Here is a 26,400-nt window from a genome sequence, read left to right as displayed (position 1 = left end):
TATATATATATATATATATGTATGTGTGCGTGTGTGTGTGTGTGTGTGTGAATGTAGTAGTACGTCGTATCCGGTGTTCCATAAATTCATCAAGCAACACTCCTAATGCAGCCCGCACCACGGCCTAAATGTCGAAATTAACTATCTCTTTTAGTTTTTGACGGGGCCTGCAGTTCTATATATATATATATATATATATACACGGCAATTTTGTCGTAGTTTCGTCGTTTAGTCGTTAAGCTTCGTCGTAGACCACTGTGCAAACGAGGACATAATATCCCGACATCCTTTTCCATAATGTGCCCATATTTTGAAAAGCCTGTGACGATACACACTGCTTAAAGGTGGCGGTTTGCTTTATCAATGTTGGCGTCGAAATCAGAAAAAAATTCCTCCAATCACTATTAGTATAAATCACCTGTGTAAATAATTACTGTCTGCTGCAATAACTTTTGAAATGACGTCCAAGTCACCACTGTTTATGCCATACTTGCTAACCGACAGCCTATGCAAAACTTCATCAATTTCTTCAGCTCCCGACTGATAACATGTACCACACACAGTAATTCCTTACCGTAAATAGACTCTCCAATCGCTTTAAATAGAGCTTTAAATTATGAACCTTCTCTATCCCCCATTTCGAGAGTGAAATGGGGATGTGGCATATGACGTGCCTCATAATCACATTGTAGTTTTCTCACCTAAACTTCAGGTATATTTTTTATGTGACATCTGATGAAATTAGCGGTGTCTGCTATATTCTCAAGTTTTTTTGACTATCTTCTGTAATGGAAAATAAATAAGAATAAAGGCCTCAGATAAAGTGGATCATAGAATCTGTGTTAGAATGCGGCACAATAACATTCAGCTGTTTCTTCCTCAGCTGCCAAATCCGTCAATGCCGGAACGACTTGGATGGTGCTGTGAAGGCGATTGTATCCAGCAGGCGTTTTGTGGAAGAAATGCAATTGCTTAGAAAATCTATCCTTTTATGATGCAGCATGTAAAGAGATAAAGTTTGCCCGTATAACATGGGAAAAAATACATATGTGAGGTTTCAACCTGAAATCCGTTTTAACATTATTGGCGGTTGAAGTCATGGGGTCCTCAATAAAAAAGAAACAACAAAATTTGTCTTGTTGCCATTTCTTAGGTGGTCCATATGTTTGTAGAGAGTGCATAGCTCTCTGAAGGAAATAATTCTCACATTTTGGTCAAAGGAGCGACGCAGCCTTCTGGGACGAAGAAGAACAACGCATCAAGCAAAGAAACAAATGGAGAGGCAAAGCTAGAGCTAGGATCGATATCTGTATCCAAGCACTCGAAGCATAAAATTGGCAGCCTAGATTTGAGCTTACAGAGCTTAAGGGAACCTATACCAGCATGAAAGGAAAAGTTATAAACCGCCACGAGGTTACCAACAGTAACCCCGCACCATTAGCTGGTCACACGAAACGCAAAGCGCTTTGAAACGCAAAGCGGGCCACATTACCCAGGTCAGCGAGACCCCGTCTGCCACCTACGCTTTCCCCGTTAAAATCGAGGGTAAATTGGAAAGGACCCTGAGTAGGATGACCGAACTGCCCTCCGCCGTAGAGTTGAGAGTAACGCTACTAGAAAGACCTAGGGCGCAGCCTAAAAGTAGACAAGCAACACATACGAAACCGCTCCAACCCAGCTCAAATCCCGATGGGGGTGCCAAAGGTTTCTGAAAATTTCAAGGTGAACAAGATGGCTATCATGAATAACAATACCATCAAAATTTGGCAGTGCAACTGCGCGAGCTTCCAGAGGCGCAAGGCTCCGTTAGTTCAGCTCGTCAGATCGGCAGCAGACAAGCCACAAGTTATCGTGCTGCACGAGACGCTCGCAGTTTAGGCGATCACTCTATCGGCATATCGCGCAGTAGCGTACATAAGCGAAACAGGGAGAGGCATCGGCGCCTTAGTTAAAAAGAGCGTCTCCTTTGTGGAGCACACTGTTCCAAAATATAGGAGTGGACTAGAAGCCGAACTGCTCGAGATCGTGCTCAGTAGATCGAGCAACGCGAATGTCTATTCTTAACGTCTACAGTTCGCCTGCGGTTAGGAACAGAGATTTTAACACCCTATTCAATTCCGCAATCAGGGCAGCCAGATACGCGCCTCTCTTAATTGCGGGGGACTTCGACGCACAGAAGAACGTATGGGGATACGGCTTTAACAGGAACAATGGCAAAAACGTGCACGAAGATGTGCAGCCGATTCTAACCTCACGCTTGCTATGTATCCTAGATTTCCCACAAGAAGGGGTAATTCGGTTAGTGGAGACACAACGCCTGACGTCGCACTCTTCCGAAATATTGAGGGCATGGGATAATCTCCAGGAGGACTTGAGTAGTCGCCACTACGTTCTCGAAATCGCGGTGCAGGTGAAACCCAAACCTGCGGTCAAATACGGATATGCTGATTCGGATCTTTTCCGCAAAATTCGAGCCGAGACGGCCGCCTGAAGCAAATCCTTCGGAGATATAATTGACAATCTCAAACAGGCCGTCAAAAACACGGCCAAGAAATCACCACATTACTCGAAGTTCCCAGAATGAACTCGCCGTTAGCGCCTCTCGTAGAGGGTAAACCCGCTCTCGCGGAGAGTTGGAAAACGAAGAAATTAAATTGACGACTACGAGTAAAACTAACGTCTTTAATCAAGGAAATACAGTGGCATTCAATACAGCTGGCCCTGCAACATTCGGACGAGACGCGCAACATAATGGACGGTTTCATGTGAAGAGCTAGCAAGTGGAATCTGCTTAAAAGCCTCCTCAACGACAAACAATCCAGGTGTGCGTTAAATCGCACCGTCGGTAGGCTCATACATAAGCAGGTCACCACGGGCCTGATTCACCACGGGCCTGAAGGTAGGAGATTCGCAAGGCAGAAACGCGAGAGCGGCATACACGGAGCTAACAAGGCCAGAATTAGACGAACCTTTCATAATTTTGGAAATGAGACACGTACAATTCAACTTATATGGAAAATTGGTCCCGGGGCCGCACTGGGTAACCAACAAACTTCTCCGGAATCTGGGCGGCATGGCAATCGAAATTCTAACGACAGAGGTAAACGAGGTGTACGCACTGGCGCGCCGCCAAGGCACACCACCAAGGTGGTGCTCAACCCCAAACCGGGGATACTTCCGCACATCAATAACCTGCATTCCATCTCCCTGACATCTTGCACTTGCAAAGTGGCCGAACATGCACTACAGAATCGAATCGTCGAACACATAGAAAACCAGAAACTATTTAGGCGCAATTTTATAGGCTTTAGAAAGAGACTCTCCACGCAGGACGCAATGCTTCTCCTAAATATATCTATATTCGAGAACGAGACGCGGGTGGTCCAACGAATCATTGTGGTACAACGAATCATTGCGCTTAACCTCACTAAGGCCTTTGGTAAGGCGGCCCACGAAGACATCTGGAACGAAATTTTCTTCCTTAGCCTAGAGCAGAAATTCTTTAATTTCACTCTCTCGTTCCTATCGAAAAGGAAAGCGTTCCTTCGACTGGGCAAGATCTCGGGCGGGCCTTACGAACTGCGCAACTGCGGGAGCCCTCCGGGCTCAGTCCTATTCCCGTTGCTATTCAATATGGCCAAGCATAAACTCGTTTAAAGACAGGCCGCACTCCCAAAAATAGGCCACGCAATCTATGTAGAGGACATCACAATCTGGTCCCCGGGCGGGATATCTGTCCCATCTAGAGCAATCCCTCCAGGTGGCCTTAGAGGTAACGAACGAATTTCTTACATTCACGGGTCTAAAGCTTGCATCGGCCAAATCCGAACTCTTACAATGCAGCCAGTCCAGGCAGGGCTCAAGGAACCTCGAGCTTCTGGAAACAGTGTCAGTCGAAACTACGAAACGAGAAGGGCACCCCTTTCCGAGAGCAAACTTCATCGAAATTTTAGGATTTTAATCAACGCCAAAGGCTGTAATGCACGGCTTTAAACAAGGTAGGCGCGCAGGTGAACAATATACTAACACTCATCGCTAGAATGACAAGCAAAAGGAGAGGACTCAAGGAGGACAACATACTCAAGGTCTTGCAAGCTTTTTTCATCACTCATATTACTTGCACGGCACTGTTCCTCAATAGGAGCAAAGTCAAAAAGAACTAACTCGACACGCTCATCAGGTGCGGCGACAAAAGAATACTCGGTATTCCACAGTCGGCCAGCAAGGTAAAACTACTCTAACTCGGAATTCACAACACCGCAGACTAATTCATCGAGGCACAGTTTATTGCACGGATCTCCATGCTTTCGACGAATAAGCTGAGTATTAAGATCCTTGATGAAGCTGGTATACTCCCTATACAGGCACTACTCGACAGATGCCCCCTGTCTAAAGTAGCCCGGGAGGGTATAAAGCTAGAGCCCGTACCAAGAAACATCCCCCCGATGTATAACGAGGGTCTCAGAGGAACACGGCCTAGAACCATCCTTCATCAAATCGATCCTTACGGGGCAGATACATTCCTCGTCGACGCCGTCAAATACGGCAGCGAAGACAGGTTTGCGATCTCAGTCGTTGACGCACGCGTAGCACGCTAATCTACACTAAACATGCAAACGAGGTGGAAGAAACCGCGATAGCCTTGTCTCTTCAAGCCGCTAAAGGCCCGGCGGCCATTTTCTCCGACTTGTGCACGGCGGTCAGGGCTATCTCGTCCGCTCTAGTTTCTAAGCACACAGTCGACATCGTCAACAAATCATTTCGTAGTACTACGTGCGAAGAAACTGGGGTCATAGCATAGCGCGGTTCCCAGCACACGTCAAAGATATAACCAACTAAGCGGGTTGCAAGCCTACGAGTGGGCCAACTGCCTGGCGCGTGAATTCACCAACCGTGCCCGAGCTAACGGTCAGGATCTACCACAGGATTGCCCCTTCAAAGACCCTCTTACCACATATCACGAAATTACATCGCACTACAAACAAAGCAAGAGGAAAGGTACCCCCCCCCACCCCAACCTGAAACTTAACAGTGCTCACGCCATTACATTCAAGCTCTTACAGACGAGACCGTTCGTCACCCCAAGAGCGCTTAGTTGCATAAAACCCAACTTCCGACGGTCGTGGTGCAAATGCGGTCACGCATGCTGCTCCTTCGACCACATGCTCTGGCTATTCCCGTACAACGCGAGGTCCGAACTTCAATACAAGTGCAAGTGGGACGCCTTGCTGAAGAGCTCGGAATTCAAGCACCAGCTATACGTCATCCAGAGAGCCCGCGACGTCGCAGAGAGTCACGACCTCCCGATCCCGTCGTGGGCGGAGCTACCAACTTGATTGAGAGTCGTGTTCGTCAAGCCATTTCAATAAAGTGCTTGTCAATCGTAAATTCTGAGAATCTTGTGTTTGAGCAAATTCAGTGCATCAGCCACAGTGCAATATTTATTACCTAGAACTGATGTTGATCTAATGATTCTACATCATTCTATAGGTTGTTCAAATAAAGTTAGTCTTTGTGCATGGTCAAGCCGGCGCTCTTTTCAGAGATTTGGTTTTTAAAAAGAATGTAAATCACGCGGCAGGCGAAGGTAAACACATTTTTCATTGTACGTATTTGGCTGAAGTTATAGAGCGCGTCGGCTTTATGGAACATTTATAATTTAAACGAAAGTCACGGTAGGTTAGGTACACCTTGAACAAATGCAGAAATGACTAACTTCTCCAACTCCTTAATGTCAGCACATTATAGGGTTAAATGCAGAAAAAGCAGAATAAGCAGAAAAACAGACTACCTGGGATACTAGGCCAGAATTTGTAACGATTAATGTCACCCAGATTACAGTCAGATTACAAAACAATCGCACATCATGAAAATCGAAACAAGCGCGAATGCGACCAAACTAAGCAAACCATACAAACGCGAGTGTGAGCTAACGCGAGCGCGAGCTAATGCGAACAGACGATAGAGCCAAATTAAGTCGACCGGCTGAGACCAAATACAAGTACACATCGAGCGGTCGTCCAAGTCCGCATGAAACCAGTTTCCCGCGCGCACGTCACTGAAGGGGCCACTTACATTGGCGTCGGCCGTTCGCGGCTCGCATGTTTCAACTGCCGCTTCGCATTCGCTCTTTCATATTTGGCTGTTTTGCTCGGACACTCGCCAAAGGAACAGACCATTAAGAGCTGGGCTATAAATCGCGAGGCGTAACGTACAGAGATAAGCAGAGAGCGGCCTGGATATGAAGGCAAACGGGGATAGACGATAGACCAGTTGACGCTAGGAGAAAAAAAAATGGCGCCGGGCCGTCCGTGATATGCGTAGGGCACCAGTAGAGTTACAGAATTGGTGCCATGGGAAGGCAAGCGCAGTTTAGGTAAGGTGATGAAACTAGGCAACTTGGCGGTGGAAGTTCGAATCAGCTAGCTCAAGGCAGGCTATAAAGGCCTTCTTCCCGCAGTGGACACAGATATAAGCTGTTGTTTCTGCTCCAGCTGAGAACGGCACTTCTCACACCATAAATAAAATACGGCATAATTTCCCCCAGGTCCGTCTATTGGCAGCACCAAAAAGAAGATGAATCAGCTAAAAAGTTTCGAAATGGTTCATTTTCCTGGAACCGCATTTTACAGGTTAAAACCAACACGCAGCGTTCGGAATTCGCGGTAGAGACATGCTTTTCTTTATTATTTCTTCCTACTTGTCAGCTCGGGAAACTGTTTATTGTGCAAATGCAGCTTGGCTGAACGCTTCACGCAATCCACGTTTGCGGGTGGCCGCTTTGTGTCAGCAGTGAGGCGCTATAAAATAGCTCACATTGTGCTTTCACCATTCACCTTGTGCTCTTCAAGCCCGATTTTAACCCATTTCAAATTTCAGTTCAGCTATACTATTTTTCCTTAAAAGTAGATAAATTGAACTTGCCAGAACAAGTAGAAACGAAGAGTCGATGACTTACGAAAAAGAAGCGCGTTTTTCGGCTAGCACATCCCCAAAATGCACATAGTAACCGTGGTTGAAGTTGGAAGTCTATTCGAATTTACGCCAAGTTAGTATTACTCAAACAAGCTTGCGCAGCTTACAGGGACCTTGTTGTATGTTTTTACTTTAGCAGACCAAGTGACTGGTTTCGAAAGCTAAAATCTGATCACGATGTTTTTTTTTGGTTATACCATTGTTTACTTAAGCAGAGATATTGAATAAACTTTAGACAAACTCATCTAGACCATCTTTAGGCATAATGTTCTTCTACTAGTCACTGACAGTTAGTGAAGCCGATAACATCTAGATTCAGTTGAATGTCGAAAGCGCGTTATAATTGCATGTATATCAGATTCTAGTAGGCGACTGTCATGCCTCGTGGACCTTTACGCAAACCATCATTGTCAACCATCTTTAAATATAGCGCAACGGGATGACACAACAGAAAGGCTGTGTTTCGCTACATTTATTTACTTGCGCAATATTTCAATACGGTTCTCATGTCAAAATATCAACTTGCCCAGCATTCAACTCTTTTAATATCATTCGCTTATATTTCGATTTTAGAGAAAGCAAACAAAAAACATACTGCGGTGACAAGTAATCCCTTTCATCGCAAAGCGGTTGTAGCACTATGAATTAGAATAGCATGCCATACTACACACTTTAGCTCGAATCGCCTCAGCATTTACATGTTCTAACCTGCTGCACATCATGGACCTATTGTGAAAGATGTTGCGATGACAGAATTGCCGGCTATACCAACGTACACATACACTCGGACATAGGCGGCAAAATGCAGCGTAGCCTACACGTATCTGTCTCAACGGTGACATTAGCTGAGAACGTCGTGGAGCCTAACAAGCGAAAGAAGCCTCCGTCCAAACATTATTTCCGTTTGGAGTCGTCTCGTTTGTAACTCGTTCTCTATTTCCATTAAAGACTCCCCTAAAAGCAGGATGCTGGTATTAGCACCGTATAAATGAAACCTGATTAAACTGCCGGGTGAGGAGAAATTGTAGGCCCACAACGAACCTTCAAAGTACTTTCTCATTTAAAATTTGCAACCGTCCTGTCATGCGCATTATTATTTATACAATTTGCACCGAAGTGTACATACGTACATATGTAGCCTTTAAGAAATATATCTAAAGGTCAACGTTTCGTTGTTTCTTTTATAGTCGTAATATGTATATTGTCTGAATGTCTTGCCGTTTATAACCTTGTTCTGAAGCTTAGACTAAATTTTTCAAGAATATGTCTTTTAGAAGAAAGTGAATGTAGCTTGTAAACTTCTGAGCATGTGTATTTTCTAACCTGCTGCACACCGCGTAATTAATGTGAAAGATGTTGCGATGACAGAAGCGGCACAATGCAGCGTGATATAAGTCTGTGCATGTGACGGCCACGCTAAGATTTTGATATGAAGTATGCATGCAAATACGGCCGGAAAGATGCACTTTAGTGTGCTTTTCGCCCTTGCTGCTACAGTGGCTGGCTTTGATAAGAATCAAGCTCCAAGACCTTATCAAAGTAATAATGCTTCGGTTGAGCGTGTAGTGTAATTTATTTTTATATTAATAAGCACGACACAGGACAACAACATGGATTCGTCGTTTGTTATGTCATGCAATTCGAAACAAGCTCAGGTCATCATAAAGATACGATCAATTTCTAATAGCATGAAAACCTAACGTTCTGTATAATTAGTGTGCGCTAAAATCTGCACGCGTTAAAGTTTGTTACGTTGTAATTCATATAAACAGTCATTTATTTCATAGAGTATGAAACGTGCACATAAAAAACAACGCTACTGTATTCATTTGCTCATGCACACAAAATTACAAAATGGTGTCAATTTCATTGCGGGCCACGATTTATGCGATAACCAAATTGCTGTTGACTTGACAACCATGAGAACGTGATGGTAGCTTATGACCGACAATGGTACGAATATTAGAATTATACGTGTGCGAAACGAAACACCACCAGACAAACAAAAAATCATGTTGGTTCTATTTATCCTATAAATGAATTTATATATAGTTAGCTTCCTTGTCGCGATGGATTTTTTGCATTGCAAAACCGCAGCATTCATTCATATGTCTGTAACTACGCCCTTATTCGTTACCCTCGCTGTAAGGTTATGCTGATATTGTGCATGAGTATGGAAGTATTTAAAACATAGATATCTAGTTAAGCGTCCTTTGTAAGACCTTACTTTAATAGTCAAGGTCAATATAGCAAACTTTCTTAGCAGCCTCTTTGACCAGACTTATTATATATAAAACTTAATGTTCGCCAACCGGGCACGCTGTATTATCACAGGAGTTGTAGCCCAATACATAGAACTTAAACCTGTGTTTGAAGTGACATTTATAAGCATCCTAAGCTTTTGAGATCTTTTCCCACAGTCTGTGCAACTTACTCAATACACAAAACTAAGGAAGAGAATAAAATAGCGCAATATAAAGGACAATCAGAAAGTGTAAATAACATGAGCGCTCTCTGTCCTTTCTGTTACGCTGTTTTATTTCTGGCAATGCTGCGCCGAAACGCCTGCCCGTCTGTAGTATATGGTACAAAAACACTACGCACAGAAATCAGCACGAATTCGTAAAAATGACGGAGCTAAGATAACGACACCCAAGCAGAATAAAAGACCCTTTACAATTAATGGCAACGTATTTCATAGCACCTAACCGTTCTGCACAAAGGAAGTCCCAACTAACGTTACTCACAGTAGAAAAATATGCGAATGCCACGTAACTGGATAGAACCTAGGTAATGTCGTTTGCCCCCGCTTGGAGATACTGAAACAGTTTTTTTTTTTCATTCCGCCTAATCATAAAATTGGTCCTAATTTATTATTCAAATTCTCAAATATTACAATTACATCAAAAGTGTTGAGTAGAAAATTGTAGAGCGACATGAAAAACTCCCGATGCAGTTTTCTGTTGCTCAATGGGCACTACATACAAATGTTTTTTTTTTTCCGAGCATGAAAGAATCCCGCGAATACACGCTAAATGCCTCGAGTGGGCCGTCACGCGGCAATCTTGCATGCATTTGCGGGCTCCTTTTACAGTGGGGAAAAGACATTTATGTAGCACGTATCGCACGTCAACTGCTGTGCACGCGTAATGCTGCGACGGAAAGAAATGACGTCGCTGCTAGCACAACCAATCGCGCTCCTCCCGAAGGAGTGGGTAGGTGTTGTGCCCTCTCTCAGTAGCAGTTGCCAGCTTGCTCCCTCCATGTTTCCTTTGTGTGCTTGTAGATTTCCATAAATAATAATAACGATCGCGTGCCTCCTTATCTCTTCTTTCTTTGCGCATGCGCACGGGGTTGCGCAGGAGAATTTTTAGTGTACAGGCGACAGACGGACAGACGGACGAATGTGCTAGCCCAACACATCTTCGCTGTAAGAATACTAGATTACCATGAGGTTCATTTCCCCCGAACGTGTATTAACATTGCATATATACAGTAACCACAAAGAGCTGGCCTGGTACCGTCAAGGAGTATTCTGCGGCTCGCGAACGTTGTTTAGTTATTTACACTAACAAATTTACCATAAATTCCTTGATTATCGCCTCTCGTTCGTTCTCTATCTAAACACAGTAGCGGCGACACGTCAAACTCGCTCGAGGAGGAAAAATGCAGAGAAAAGAAGGCAGGGTAGCCAGTTCACTCAATGCTCGCATTTGAGGAAAGGCGGTGTTTCAACAAATACAGACCTTGAGCAAAGCAGAGTGGTTACTCAACATCTAGACCTTCTACGAAGCGCAGCACTTTATTATTGCTGGGACACAAGAAGAAGCTCCCGGTTGGAGCAACGAAAACTAAAAAAAAAATCGTCGGTGCGCGATTTTCTGGCATTAACGTTCTGAGCGGCATTCGCTATCGAGAAGTACAAGCAGCTGTTTAGGGGGGAAGGGGGAAATAAATGCTGTTCCTACGGGTTTACACGTCTGCAAATGGTCATTCGCAAGACTGCTATGTGACACATTCTCAGGCGTTCTGCTGTAATTTCTGTCAGATTTAGGCTCTCAAAGCTGCGTCACCTAATAGACCCTGTCTCTTCTGTAAAGGAAGTCATCATCATCATCATCATCATCATCATCATCAGCCTGGTTACGCCCACTTCTGGGCAAAGGCCTCTCCCATACTTCTCCAACTGTCCCGGTCATGTACTAATTGTGGCCATCTTGACCCTCCAAACTTCCTAATCTCATCTGCCCACCTAACTTTCTGTCGCCCCCTGCTGCGTTTCCCTTCCGTCGGAATCCAGTCCGTAACCCTTAATGACCATCGGTTATTTTCCCTCCTCATTACATGTCCTGCCCATGCCCATTTCTTTTTCTTGATTTCAACTAAGATGCCATTAACGCGCGTTTGTTCCCTCACCCAATCTGCTCTGTTCTTATCCCTTAATGTTACACCTATCATTCTTCTTTCCATAGCTCGTTGCGTCGTCCTCAATTTAAGTAGAACCCTTTTCGTAAGCCTCCAGGTTTCTGCCCCGTACGTGAGTACTGGTAACACACAGCTGTTATATACTTTTCTCTTGAGGGATAATGGCAACCTGCTGTTCATGATCTGAGAATGCCTGCCAAACGCGCCCCAGCCCATTCTAATTCTTCTGATTATTTCAGTCTCGTGATCTGAATCCGCAGTCACTACCTGTCCTAAGTAGATGTATTCCCTTACCACTTCCAGTGCATCACTACCTATCGTAAACTGGTGTTCCCTTCCGAGACTGTTAAACATTACTTTAGTTTTCTGCAGATTAATTTTTAGTCCTACCCTTCTGCTCTGCCTCTCCAGGTCAGTGAGCATGCATTGCAGTTGGTCCCCTGAGTTACTAAGCAAGGCAATATCATCAGCGAAGCGCAAGTTACTAAGGTATTCTCCATTTACTCTTATCCCCAATTCTTCCCAATCCAGGTCTCTGAATACCTCCTGTAAACATGCTGTGAATAGCATTGGAGAGATCGTATCTCCCTGCCTGACGCCTTTCTTTATAGAGATTTTGTTGCTTTCTTTATGGAGGACTACAGTGGCTGTGGAGCCGCTATAGATATATTTCAGTATTTTTACGTATGGCTCGTCTACACACTGATTCCGCAATGCCTTCATGACTGCTGAGGTTTCGACTGAATCAAACGCTTTCTCATAATCAATGAAAGCTATATATAATGGTTGGTTATATTCCGCACATTTCTCTATCACCTGATTGATAGTGTGAATATGATCTATTGTTGAGTAGCCTTTACGGAATCCTGCCTGGTCCTTTGGTTGACGGAAGTCTAAGGTGTTCCTGTTTCTATTTGCAATTACCTTAGTAAATACTTTGTAGGCAACGGACAGTAAGCTGATCGGTCTATTATTTTTCAAGTCTTTGGCGTCCCCTTTCTTATGAATTAGGATTATGTTAGCGTTCTTCCAAGATTCCGGTACGCTCGAGGTCATGAGACATTGTGTATACAGGGTGGCCAGTTTTTCTAGAACAATCTGCCCACCGTCCTTCAACAAATCTGCTGTTACCTGATCCTCCCCAGCTGCCTTCCCCCTTTGCATAGCTCCCAAGGCTTTCCTTACTTCTTCCGGCGTTACTTGTGGGATTTCGAATTCCTCTAGACTATTCTCTCTTCCATTATCATCGTGGGTTCCACTCGTACTGTATAAATCTCTATAGAACTCCTCAGCCACTTCAACTATCTCATCCATATTAGTAATGATATTGCCGGCTTTGTCTCTTAACGCATACATCTGATTCTTGCCAATTCCTAGTTTCTTCTTCTCTGATTTTAGGCTTCCTCCGTTCCTGAGAGCTTGTTCAATTCTATCCATATTATACTTCCTTATGTCAGCTGTCTTACGCTTGTTGATTAACTTCGAAAGTTCTGCCAGTTCTATTCTAGCTGTGGGGTTAGAGGCTTTCATACATTGGCGTTTCTTGATCAGATCTTTCGTCTCCTACGATAGCTTACTGGTATCCTGTCTAACAGAGTAACCGCCGACTTCTATTGCACACTCCTTAATGATGCCCACAAGATTGTCGTTCATTGCTTCAACACTAAGGTCCTCTTCCTGATTCAAAGCCGAATACCTGTTCTGTAGCTTGATCTGGAATTCCTCTATTTTCCCTCTTACCACTAACTCATTGATCGGCTTCTTATGTACCAGTTTCTTTCGTTCCCTCCTCAAGTCTAGGCTAATTCGAGTTCTTACCATCCTGTGGTCACTGCAGCGCACCTTACCGAGCACGTTCACATGTTGTATGACACCAGGGTTAGCGCAGAGTATGAGGTCTATTTCATTTCTAGTCTCGCCGTTCGGGCTCCTCCACGTCCACTTTCGACTATCCCGATTGGGGAAGAAGGTATTCATTATCCGCATATTATTCTGTTCTGCAAACTCTACTAACTCTCCCCTGCTATTCCTAGTGCCTATGCCATATTCCCCCACTGCCTTGTCTCCAGCCTGCTTCTTGCCTACCTTGGCATTGAAATCGCCCATCAGTATAGTGTATTTTGTTTTGACTTTACCCATCGCCGATTCCACGTCTTCATAGAAGCTTTCGACTTCCTGGTCATCATGACTGGATGTAGGGGCGTAGACCTGTACAACCTTCATTTTGTACCTCTTATTAAGTTTCAGAACAAGCCATGCCACCCTCTCGTTAATGCTATAGAATTCCTGTATGTTACCAGCTATATTCTTATTAATCAGGAATCCCACGCCTAGTTCTTGTCTCTCCGCTAAGCCCCGGTAGCACAGAACGTGCCCGCTTCTGAGCACTGTATATGCTTCTTTTGGCCTCCTAACTTCACTGAGCCCTATTATATCCCATTTACTGCCCCCTAATTCTTCCAATAGCACTGCTAGACTCGCCTCACTAGATAACGTTCTAGCGTTAAACGTTGCCAGGTTCATATTCCAATGGCGGCCTGTCCGGAGCCAGGGATTCTTAGCACCCTCTGCAGCGTCGCAGGTCTGACCGCCGCCGTGGTCAGTTGCTTCGCAGCTGCTGGGGACTGAGGGCCGGGGTTTGATTGTTGTGTTCATACAGGAGGTTGTGGCCAAGTACTGCACCAGGGTGGCCAATCCTGCTCTGGTGAGGGAGTGCGTTACCGGTTCTGGTCACCGGGATCAGGCCACACTCCAGGCCTGTTTATGCAATTTTATCAACACGCGTATTTTTTTTTAATCCGGTGGAAAATTGCGCCGCAGCGGGATTCGAACCACAGACCTCTTGCACGCGAGGCGGGTGTTCTACCTCTACGCCACCGCTGCGAAAAGGAAGTGGTTACGTACAATTTACTAGTGAAAAAAAATTATTGAATAACATTCAGCATTACTAAGTAAACAAGGTAATCGGTAAATTACGAATGTATCAAAAATGTAATTGATTGGGACAAATCTTTTTAGCATAATTCCTTACGTGCAAGTCCGTGATTGATAAAGTTGTTGCATTCTCTGACTTTATATATGGGCGACAAGAGTACAATATCTTCTGTATGACTCATACATCTACGTCTAAAGCCTAAATGACAATGCGAGAGCGAGGAATTTAATAGGTATCGAGTAAAGTACTAAACTAGTGTCCCCGTTGTACTTGCCGCTCAGTTGCATTGCTTTCTGTACCATGCACCTTATCCGGAAAGGAAAAACGTCCACTACCAATTTTGATGAATTTGCGAAAACTTAAGAGCAATATTGGCAGACTATGTCTCGCTTTATTTGTCTATTGGATCGCTGCTGGCACAGGAGTAACGCGTTGTGGCCTCTCTACCTTCTAAAAAGGGCAAAATTTAATTAAGCCAGCTTTTATTGCGACCAGCTGGCAAGCCATGATGAGTGCAGCGCGCTGCCTCATACGAGAAAAAGGTGTTGATTCGATGGTATCTTCGTACCAAATACGAGCGCATACGGAAAGAGTACAGCCGTTCTTATGGAAGCCTGGCTCGATTCACGCTATAGAGATTCCTTGAAAGCGCAGTATTGCGAAACAAATTCATTTGTATTGCGTAGACAGGACGACAAAAGACATCTTCGAGCTCATCTGTAAGCATGTCACGCAATGTAAAGCTCTATTATTTATGAGGAGACTGTTATAAAAGCGTGTTACCCAATTTATAGGCCCTAAAATGTGGATGTTTATCAATTCGTCATGCCACTCAATAGCTATTCCTTGACATCACTTTGAAAAAGCACCACTTTCCCTGCCCCATCTCGGACTGACACCAAAGAAGGCAATAACAGCCAATGCTTTCATGTTTAAAAGTAATTTTCACGTGGTTGCTAGAATACTATATGCGGCACACTTTCACAAAGCTTCCTTTGAGTAACATGGAGTAATGATACGTGGTACAGGCGGCATTTTTTTTTCATTTGTCGATTCGGTCAACTGTTTTCTGGAGGTGTATTGTTGCTTGCCTGTTGAGTTTGAAAAGAGACCAGCATAAGTGGGCTTGTCGATATGCAAATATCCATTCAATTAAAGTTGCCTTGGCGAAAAACGCATCTGTAATGGACTCAGCACGCGGCTACATCTTCGCTTGCTACAACCTGCGCTAGCTACAATTCTCCGCGCGGCATTCTGGGTCACTTGGTGCCCAATCAGTTGAGCTGTTGGCTGTCGCTCACATTCAGTTTGCATTCTGCTTATGGTGCTGCCAAAGTCATCGCAACTGTACCAGTAACAGTGTTGCGTTTCCTTCGAAATTTGTACTGTGACTATGACTCAACTTTTGTCAAAGACATCTGAGTACCAGCCATCTTGTCTTCACTTCTATCAGCCGAGGGCAGAACTTGTATAAGCCAGCGAAACTTGGACACGCTGTTGTTGGACTTAGAACATTCCTGCTCCATCGCTGATGATCGCAATGTTTTCGATTACCCTTAAGTACTTGCTGTGAATTTTTTTTCAAGTGCCTTCTTGCTGAAATTGCATTGTGCAACCATCATTACGCGTTCAATCTCTCAAAATATTGCAGGTATGATTACTGTCTTTCATTCTAAAGTTACATTAGTTGTACCTTTACTCAGATAAACGTTAAAATTACTTGCCTCTATCTAGTGTTATCCAACAGTAAATAGTTTTACGCGAAAGAAAAATACTTGAAACAAAATATGCCACCAGGCTTTTCACACTTGTCTAAATCGTAGCAAAACAGCTTCTAAATTGCACTCTAATTTCACCCCAAATTTGGTAATGGCGAATAATTTTATATGTGAGGCTAAACATCCACTCTAATATATGAAGGCAACTAAGTCAAATAGGAGTCCATTTTTGATAACTACGGTAAAAATAAACTGCCGGATAAAGATAACAAAAAACATGTTTCGATACACAAAGGCAGTAGTACTTTTAATGACAGCAACGCTTCACAACGATGCAGTAACATTGGTACATTCAGTAAAAGCAAATGCGGATGTTAACTCACCTATTCCACACATCCCAAGCCACGAAGAGGTTGCACTTGGAACGTGTACCAGACGTTGGCAGACGATTGACAACATTTGGTTAAAGAATATATCACGTGGTGTGACAACTTGGACATTGCCGAGCGCGGATTTAGCATATTTTGTGAGAAAAAACACAGACAGGAGCATCAAGACTAACATGTTCCTGACATGTTTTGGAAAACATACACCAGACTGCCTGTGCAAAATGTTTCGTTACCAGATATATTTGTACTTGGTCAGCTGGACGGTAATAGATACTGTGCCCCAAGAAGTCACAAGGAGCGCATTCGGTAGCCGAGCTCCTGTTAGAGACGTCCAGTGTCACATGGGCCAAGGATATGAAAAAAGGACATTCAGGTTGCCTTCTCTCTACTTGAACTCCTACGCGATGCGTGGAATAGAGAGTGTACAACGTATCCAGGACAGTGCGGCCCTGAAAAACACGGTGGTTCGTGTTGCTTGCGTAAATCACGTGGCATTAAATCATGATGGCGTTCCGGATTGCCACTCATGGCAAGCCGATCTCATTTTCGAAGCTATTGCAATACATAACGTTACTGTAAGGAAAACATTCTACAGCAGATGGAGCGATATCATGACACAAATGTTCCATGGCAACGTAGACTTGTTTGGGAGTATACGTGCAATCGACTCAGAAGGTAACAAAGATTTTGCAATCCTGCCAATCGTGACATACTGGCATGAAAGCTTTTACGCAAAACACTTGGGTCCCTTGCCAATTTCTTTCTACGTCATACTAGAGGAATCGAAGACTGCTCTCATGCTTGTAGTGGGTACTTTGTTACTCACTCTCCTTGTATTGGTTGCAGCTGACATAGGGAGTATTAGGTATTGGTCATTCCATTACGTGACCCTTTGGTTTACATTTCTTCTGGCCTCATTTTACGCCACGTCCTCAACAATTCCTCGGATTGGCCGCTTTGGCACTGTGTCTTCTTTGGTATGTGGCCTATGGCTAATAAGTATCCTTCCGTTTTCCAACTACTTCCGTGGAGAGCTGACGTCAAGAGTGACGTTACGTAACGTTCCCGAACAGCTTGACAATATTGACAAACTTGAGCGCGCGCTTGATGAAGGCAAGGTCGCACCTTGCGTCGTGAAAGACACATATTTGCATAGCCGCTTGTTAGCCAGCTCGTCCACGGACTGCATTCACCAAAAGCTGCACCTCGCATTTGTACAGAACAAAGATCACATTGAGCTAGAAGTGTCCGGGTTTCCTGATTGCCTGCTCTGCGCCCATCTTTCAAATCGAATCTGCTTTGCGTACAGCTTACCACATTGGTATCTACTGAACTTCAAGCGTGGGCTCATAGAATCTCGGGAACCATTGGCCACGCTATATATGACCATATTCTGTCGAAAAAGTTATCCTCATAAAATTGCATTGCACAAGTTTGTAAGAAGAATCCTTGAAACATCGCTGTTGCGCCAACCCGAGATCTTTTCTAAAACGGAAGCATTGCGGGCGTACTCCAGTCAAGAAATACACCAACCACGCCCTCTACAATTGGAGGAGTTCGCCTCTTTTTTTCTCGTGTTCAGTGCCCTTTTGACTGCCTCTCTTATTGTTTGTGTGTTGGAGTTGCTGATCAGACCAAAACGTATTGCTGCAGAGCTGGTAAAATCTGCAAAGATTACCAAATGCGAATCAACATTTGTCCCGTTGGACAAGTAGTCTTGTGATGTTTCAGGCGTTATATATATATATATATATATATATATACACACACATTGCGAATCTAGCATCCTCAAGACAAGGAATGATAAAGGTGTCGAATAAAGCAAGTTCATAATTATGACATATTGCAGCAAAGACTTGTGCATAGTCTGGTGGGTGACTACTTGAATTTCATTCTTTGCAGATTCCACGTATATGTGGGACAATAGGCAGTGGTGACGGTGGCAAAGTAAACTATTGATAAAAGTCTATTTGAGCTGTGGTAATCAGCTGCTTATTCGGATTACTAGAGAGCGGCTTTTGCCATAATCAATCGCTTTATAAGCTGAAAAATACATAAAAACAAAACAGGCATGGCGAAGCCTCACCTATGTTTGCTCACCAGCTCTCCCCAATGCCATGGAGTCTGACGGCTTCTTCTAGCCACTAATAATTTTTTGTGTGTAAAGACGAATAACGTTACATTGTAAAAAGTCAAAGGTTGTGCTTTGAATTGTAAAGAACTCTACTTATCCAAAACGCCGTGCTGACCGTTCCCCAGATAGATGCGGAAATATGGTTATTACAGAAATTATAGACTTAATAAAACTCCGCCGAGATACTTTACTGCCAGAAATGCACCCGTATTGTTTACATACGAGAACCATGACGGTCCAGTGATGTGTGTGGCAGGCAATACCTTATTTTTTCGTGTTTACAATCAAGAAAGGCACGAATCACGACTAAACTGATTTTGCATTTTATCTCTGCATACTCTCTCCCTGCCCTTAAGCGCACGAATAGTACGTTTCATGCGACTGCTTAGGCATTCAGAAATCAAAAGACCTCGTCAAAATCAGAAATCAGAAATCAAAAGACCAAATCAAAAGCGGTTACCTGTTGACCTACTCATGGTAAGCTCAACACATGGAACACCACAGACAAGCACAAAAGAATGTTCGCTAGATATATTAGAACACATCTGGCAAAAAGGTTGTTGAAGATCACGCTACTCGTCTGGATTGTCGTGTGAAGTTTCGTTGCAGTGGCGCTAATTTACAGAGAGCTTGCGATAAATGTTCGTAGCCAGTGCACTTTAAAGCGGTTCATCTCGCACTACCCACGAGTGAAATATCTATTATACTTCATGTGAAACTGAGATGGAATCAATTTAGAAACAGTCTGTTGTTCAACAAGCATTCATAAGTGTCTATACGTGTTTGTGCACGCAATCGGCGAAATCTTGTCGCTATGTCATAGGCTTGTGCATTATTGTAAAATACTTGCTTTTTTTTTTGGTCGTTTATTACAACCAATAAAATCTACAGGCTGTCTTCAGTCAAACGTGTACGTGCATGTGATACTTAACGCTGTTACAACGATGCCAAACGTCGTTGGGTTTTTTTTTTCTTCTTCTCATATCCATGTGTTGCTCCCTATGATCATGTGTGTAGCAACCACCCCTAGCAAACGTTTTTTTACAGGTGATCTGTCAGCGCTGTTCTATTTCTATCACCGGCAACCTGTCTTCCATACCTTAACATTTTTCACGAGGACGTAAAGCTGTTTGTTAGAAGATACAATGCATTTCCCTTCCGGGTTATATTACGTAAATAGGCATGGTCAATTAGTATATAAGGTACGTAAGTACGGATGTGCCATGATACAAGATGGTGCAGCTATTATTTAATAAAATACCCAAAGCATTCTTGTTCAGTCATGCTGCTTTCTTGTTCCGGTGGACTAAGTGTGCGCGTAGTGCGCACATTAGGTTCTTTCAGTAATTAAACATTTCTATTTTAGGCGCTCACAAATAACTGGTGTTCGAAAAATACTGACTTGTAAGGAATGGACAAAATATTTAGAGATATGAAGGAAAGATAGAGTACAATGTGGAATCTATAGCTAAACAAAAACAAAAATTTGGGAACACTCCATTGTATTTGAGATTTACCTATAGCGAAGGAATTCGCGAACGTTGCACCACATCCTGAGTAGTGAACAGTGTAACTGTTGTGTAGCGAACAGTTATGTTGAGGCTATAGACTGCACTGTTGATAATCAAATAAGCAAGTCATAATGTCTTTAATGACAAGATAGATGACTGAATGCAAAATAATACGCACTAGCGCACATATGGTGGCCCCTGGGGTACATATCCTATGGCGAATGCCCAGTGGTAAACGGTACCCATGCACAGTGCGCATATCCAGTTCTTGCTGCACATAACTATCGGCTACACTATCACCGGGATGCGCCACGAAACAGGGCGCTTTCGCTCACCAAAAAGTGGCTGAACTCAGACAATGTCTCGCAGTTGAAATTGGCAATAGCTAGATATAGCGGCAACAAAGCGGAAGATACCGAATTTTGTTAAAAGTATTAGGAGAATGTAGTCAATGAAAATTTGCCGAAGAATCTCAGGTTAGCAACGTTGGATAGAGTCAAGTAAAATGAAATTCGTGATAATATTTCTATGGGAAATAACGACATATTTGCTTTTTTATTTCTTGTATGATTGCTTCTGTTTCTCGGAGAGCATTGTGGTAATGTAATAATACAATATATCACCATACACACCAGCACAAGGAAACTAGGTGAAAAGCATATATATATATACATATATATATATATATATATATATATATATATATATATATATATATATATATATATATATATATATATATATATATATATATATATATAATGTGCATTTCTCGCAAATATGTCCATTGAGAAGAGACAGTAGTAATGAAAGATTAGACAGAAAATAGATAAACGATGAGTATCACTAAATGACCATTTTATCCTGAAAGTCGGTACGTTATATAGCCACAGCTAGGTATGAACTACCCAGGAGCAGTAGACCTTGTAGGTGTAGAGGAGCCTAATGAAAGTATGGAAATTGGTAGCGCTACTCATGACGTTCATGATTCGTTGCCGTTCTTCGTACGTTTGAAAGAATGTTCGTCGGTGTCCGTACAGGCTTATACTTTTATTACGTTTAGTTTACATAAATTATGGAATGTTGTGTAGGGTACGTTCTGCAAAAACGTTGTGAATGAACGCGCGGTAGCACAATTCGAAGGCAATCGCGCCAGCTCTAGTCACCCTACTATCGTGACAGAATGCTAGGTAGTAAGGCTTGGACGTTTAGCAGAGACTGTTTGTATTTAGTATGCTATAGATAGAAGCATAAAGCAGAACATACGCAATGTAACCATGAATTGGCATTCACAAAGGCCAAATGGACAAACGTCATCTTGCACACATCTTAAAACTAAGGAAACAGTGGATAATATTACAAGTACAAAACCGTTTGCAGGTCGGTCATTTTGTTATCGTCACGGTAGAATATCTGATTGTTACGTTGGGTATTTGAGTTCGATGCCAGTTCAGTAGCACTCTTTTGTTTCGTTTCTGTGGTATTTCTTACAGTTTGTCTGACCTGGATAAAATCTCTTTAGCCACTTACATCTGACAAGTCAAGATGGGAAGAAGCGGTGAGTCTTCAAGGCAGCCAGACAGCCATTTACATCGGACCATCTGGCCGCACATTTGACAATATTTAACTGTTCTATTTTGCATGTGCTAACGTGAACATTTAAAAACAATTCAATAAACGCGCGTATGCGTTGACGCACCAATACAATAAATGTGGTTATCAAGTGGTCCTGAGCCTGCTGTGCTTGCTGTCATTTGTCGTTCTCAAACCTAATTTGTGAAAAGGCTTTTCGGAGATAAAAAAAAACTGCTGCAAAAAGAAAGAAGAAACAAGAAAGTATGGTTGCTTGCAGAATGGAATTCAGCAGGGCCACCCCGTGCAATCCAAGGCGTTATCACAACGCCACCAATGGAGTTTGCCAAGCTTCTGCTGGAGATATATTAATCACGGCATAAAAATTGCGGCCCATTGCACGCAAATTCTGGTGCATTTTACGTGTATTCTACCGAGCAGCTTGTTTCATTAAATGTTTTACTTCTAAACGAGAAGAAAGGGGGTTAACCGAGGAACCCGATTTTTATTAGTCATGTCATAAGAAGCCAACAAACGGGGAAACGGCGCCGCGGTAGCTCAAATTGTAGAGCATCGCAGGCGAAATGTGAAGGTTGTGGGATCGTTCCCCACCTGCGGTAAGTTGTTTTCTCATCCACTTTATTTCCACTTATTCATCGTTTCTTGATTTTATTTATCTAGCACAAGTAATTTTCCCTGTGTTGTCCTTGGTGTCAGTGTTTGTAGGCTTCTTATGATATGACTAATAAAGATGGGGGCCCCTCAGTTAACCCCCTTTCTTGTCGTTTATTACATAACGATGGTCTCGAATCCGGCAACATTGATGCCTTCAGATAGCATGTGTCGGTTTATTGACCGGATGCCTTCCACCAAAAATATCACGTTCTCGTGACGCCTGCGGCGGAGAGGACGTTCCACGTCTTCCACCAAAGTCTGCGAGTGGTGGCGCTAGCTAGCACTCCCAGGCTTGTACAAGGAAACTAATACCTAAGAAAGTGAACCGGAAAACGGCGCCACGTAGATTAATTGGTAGAGTATCGCACCCAAAATGCGAAGGTTGTGGGATCGTTCCCCACCTGAGGCAAGTTGTTTCTTTATCCAAATTATTTCCATTAATTGATCGTTTACTTATTTAATTCATTAAGCCCAAGTAATTTTCCCTATGTTGTCCTTGGTGACAGTGTTTCTTGACTTCTTATGACTTTTACTTCTAAAGCCACTTCTTAACGCCTTTCTCGTAAAAATAGCGAGCGCTTAGTCAAGCTAGAACTAATTGGCATTGGCGTCGCAATTGCCCTATGGCACAAAGAACCTCTTTACGGCTTCGTGATGAGGGGAAGACTTTCAACTACAATCAGCAGGTATGTATGTATTCTAATTGCTCTGCTCCGAAGAAACTCCAAAGCTTGGCAGTGTATGGCTGCGTGAGCTATTTCTTCATGTAAATCCGCCGTACCATTTAAGGGAAACTGCATTACACGCGCACATGTACGAAGCAGCTTAAGGCACCTTGTATTAAGAAAAGTACTCCACACAATAAAAGCAACACATTCCATGCAAAAGAACGTTACGCCTGGCGCAGTCAAATCATCGTGCACTTGTTAAGAAGGTGTTACGAAGGTATGCTCCCCTGTTTATTGCGCATCCGCGTGTTTGTTTTACACCTCATTCACGTCGCCTTGCACCGAAGAACTCAACATTCGGCGTACATCACGCCATCTTTCCTTTAGACGGCCTTATTAACATCAGGTTTATTGCGAAAGAGTATGAGCTAGCTAAACCCGCTTTTCCTAAACTACTATCTCGCCGTTTTTATGCCACGATCTTGAAGATAGCGTTGCCTATAAATGTGGGTCATTCCAAGTAGTCTGTTACGCTACTGGGCATGTCACGCTATTCAACATGCGGCTTTGACCTACTTAGATGCCTATAATTAGGTGTCACTGATTAAGTGCCAATATGTTAGTGCCAATAAGGCCACAGTGCATATCACTAGGCCTACTGGACATGTGCCGCTAAAACCGATGGGTATGCTCCGTTGATCATGTTGCATTGCGAATGGGACATTATTTAATAAACATAGAAGTTATTGTGTGGCACTGGGCGAGTGCCATTGGATCTGCTAAATATACGTGTGATTGGTTTGTGCCCTTTGACTCACTCGGCAATTGGATGTCGCTACGCGTCGTTCTTCATAAACTTTTTTGACGCGAAATTTAGTATGTGCCATAAGGTACGTGCCACTGAGGTCACTCGGTATGTGTATGCCACTGAGTTCACAAGCTCAGAGACATAGGGGTGTCGCAGGGTTTGTGGCACTGTGGCCACTGAAGATATGTCACCGGGCTAAGTAGTTATGTGGCGCTGGGTAGGGGTGGCTCTTCATGCAATATTTTGACGATGGCTACAGTAGGCGCCAATCTGAACATGCCACTGGTAGGTGCTCCAGGGGCCGCTGCCTGTCTGGCACTGAATATTTGTCACTGTTCAATGAACCTCTTTCACGTGAACTTTAGTATGAGCCACTAGGTATGTGCATCTAAGCTCACCGGATATGAGACATTGGGCTGGTGCCACTCTTGTGGGAAAACGGTAGGAGGGAAGCGGCTGGTTGGGTGCCTGTTCCAGGGCACCAGTGATCCTGGCAACTGTGTCCGCCTCGTCCAAGCGGTACCTTTAGGCCCCCAACCAAGGCCGTGCAAGGTGGATCTCCCACCGCCACCTACTCTAGGTAAGCATCTAAGGCGAGTTTGCTTCTTGTGGCCTTTTTGTGCATTCCCACGCCAGGTGTGGTAGTGACGTCCCCTGTTCTTCTGATTTGATTATTCAATGAAGCTTTTGCTCCTCATCACCCTCTTGTGTTAACGTCACTGGCACCAAGTGGAGCCACTAAGTGGAGCCACTAGGTGAGTCTTTTTGTTGGGAATTTCGGCTCCTGGCTGTCACAACAGTAGCAAATACTTAGTGCCTTATACGTAATGCACAGCGCTACCTAAATGTCAAAATTGACTAAGTTTGTATTTTATTAGTCTCAACCCTAGCGCTTTGCGGTCACGAAAGGTTGCTGATAGACGATTTCACTCCGCGCGCACACATCCGTGCGGCTGGATGTTAGCATGGCCATTGGGAAAACGCTGCCATTAACGGGACACAGTAAGAGTGTTCACATGGACACAGCTGCATCGTCAGCCACGCAGGAAACACAGAAGCAGTGTGAGATCAAACAGTTTTAGCAAAGTCATGTCAATTGTAGCAGACGCCTTTTTCACAGCGCAACTGTGAAAACGACATATTGAGCCTCGCAGTGACATTAAATGATTCTGAAGCGAATGTTCATGCCCACTTTGGCACAAGGTATCTAACTGCACAACGAATTTTCACGCAGCTTGAAGCGTGTTATCTCGATGATGGTGCAACCTTACCTTCGCGGAACAGGAGAGAAGGGGGTTATGTAGAAAACTGCAGGAAGATCGTACTCACAGCACGTTTCCAACTGTGACGAGCACAGCATCGGTACCGTGATATCTCCTCTGGCAAGTCGGTACATAATACAACGGCAGCTCTTCCTCGGCCACGCTGGCTTTATACTACAAATAAATCTACGACTAGGTGTAACCGATCGCGGCCACAGCAAAATTTTGTAAGAAAGAAATCTTCTTGCAACTTTGTTACTCAAGAAGCCGAAGAAGTGCTAGCTTTAATATGCAAAATTACAATACCGGCAATGATTAAATTTAGCCCCTTTCTACAGCACAGGAAAACTAAATACCTCAAATCAGATTACTACTATAGAATTCTCGCTAATCCCAAAGCGACATTGCGACGAAGTTGCGCAAAAAACCTAGTTTGACGTAGCGTAGAAGTACAGGACCATGCCTGTAACAATTTGCGTGGTAACATTACCCGAGACTGTCACAACAATCTCGCAAATTAGGTTTTTTGAATGGCTAAACTAAATAAACCCTGTTATTACTCCTCGCCAGAAGTCACGCATGACATAAAACAGGCGCCTCCTCGGCACGAGCTTGGAGATAAGAGGGCACCCACAGCTGCCAGTGCAGCGGTGAATAATCTTGAAGGCGCTATATTAGTAACTACGTCATGGAGACAACTACCAGGTGCATGAGCAGTTTGACGAGAGGATGTTTGAAAACTCATAAAAACAAAACTATGCAATCACCAGTCCTGCGACTTGCTGAGATGGCTTGAATGACAGGTACAATGCATTTGTGGAAACTAAGCCACGGTGATATTTTGTTGTCGTTTCCCTATAATGGCAATGTCGGCCACCAGTCAAGCTTCTCGGTATAACAACGAATACGCCTACATTGTCACTACGCGCGTTAAATATAGGATTTTGTGTTGTTTATATGTAGAGCTCGGATCTTTCATCACAAAAAGCAGCTGTTTTAGGCACCTATAACAGGCAGTAAACCTGTCTCTTACGTTACATAATGGTGCAAAATCTGATACTTCAGTCTGGCACATGCACAAATAAAACTTATGCTGTGTGTTTGAGGATAAATATATTTTCTAAGAAACCGATTGTCTAAACCACTGTTTTGTGAAACTCAATTTATTTTATCGGTAAAACGGATAGAGACAAATTGCGTAGCTTAACCATTTAACTCAAATGTAGTGTGAATAGACATCGCGTGAAAACTTGTGAAAGCAGTACAAATGTCCGCTTCCATGTTGCTCCTTGCTTTGTTAAGTATTCGTTTGTATGAGGCAAAAGATC

At 43.5% G+C, this 26,400-nt stretch overlaps 1 protein-coding gene across 3 annotated transcripts in view; it reads left to right on the top strand.

Annotated features, from left to right (window-relative positions):
* Nucleotides 1–21,794, top strand: part of LOC126543747 (uncharacterized) — a 53,188-nt gene extending 31,394 nt beyond the window's left edge. The window contains exon 10 of one of the 3 annotated variants that reach the window (XM_072285124.1): nt 21,610–21,794. In XM_072285124.1, the coding sequence (XP_072141225.1) occupies nt 21,610–21,714 (105 nt within the window). In that variant the 3' untranslated portion in view covers nt 21,715–21,794. Of the gene's footprint in view, nt 1–21,580 lie in introns of all 3 variants that reach the window. The other 2 variants (XM_072285125.1, XM_072285126.1) reach the window with 2 other exon arrangements.
* Nucleotides 21,795–26,400: the final 4,606 nt, after the last annotated feature.

Source organism: Dermacentor andersoni, chromosome 10, assembly GCF_023375885.2.
Source record: "Dermacentor andersoni chromosome 10, qqDerAnde1_hic_scaffold, whole genome shotgun sequence".
Lineage (NCBI taxonomy): Eukaryota > Metazoa > Arthropoda > Arachnida > Ixodida > Ixodidae > Dermacentor > Dermacentor andersoni.
Note: the sequence above shows the minus strand (reverse complement) of the source record. Positions and strands in the feature narration are given on the sequence as shown.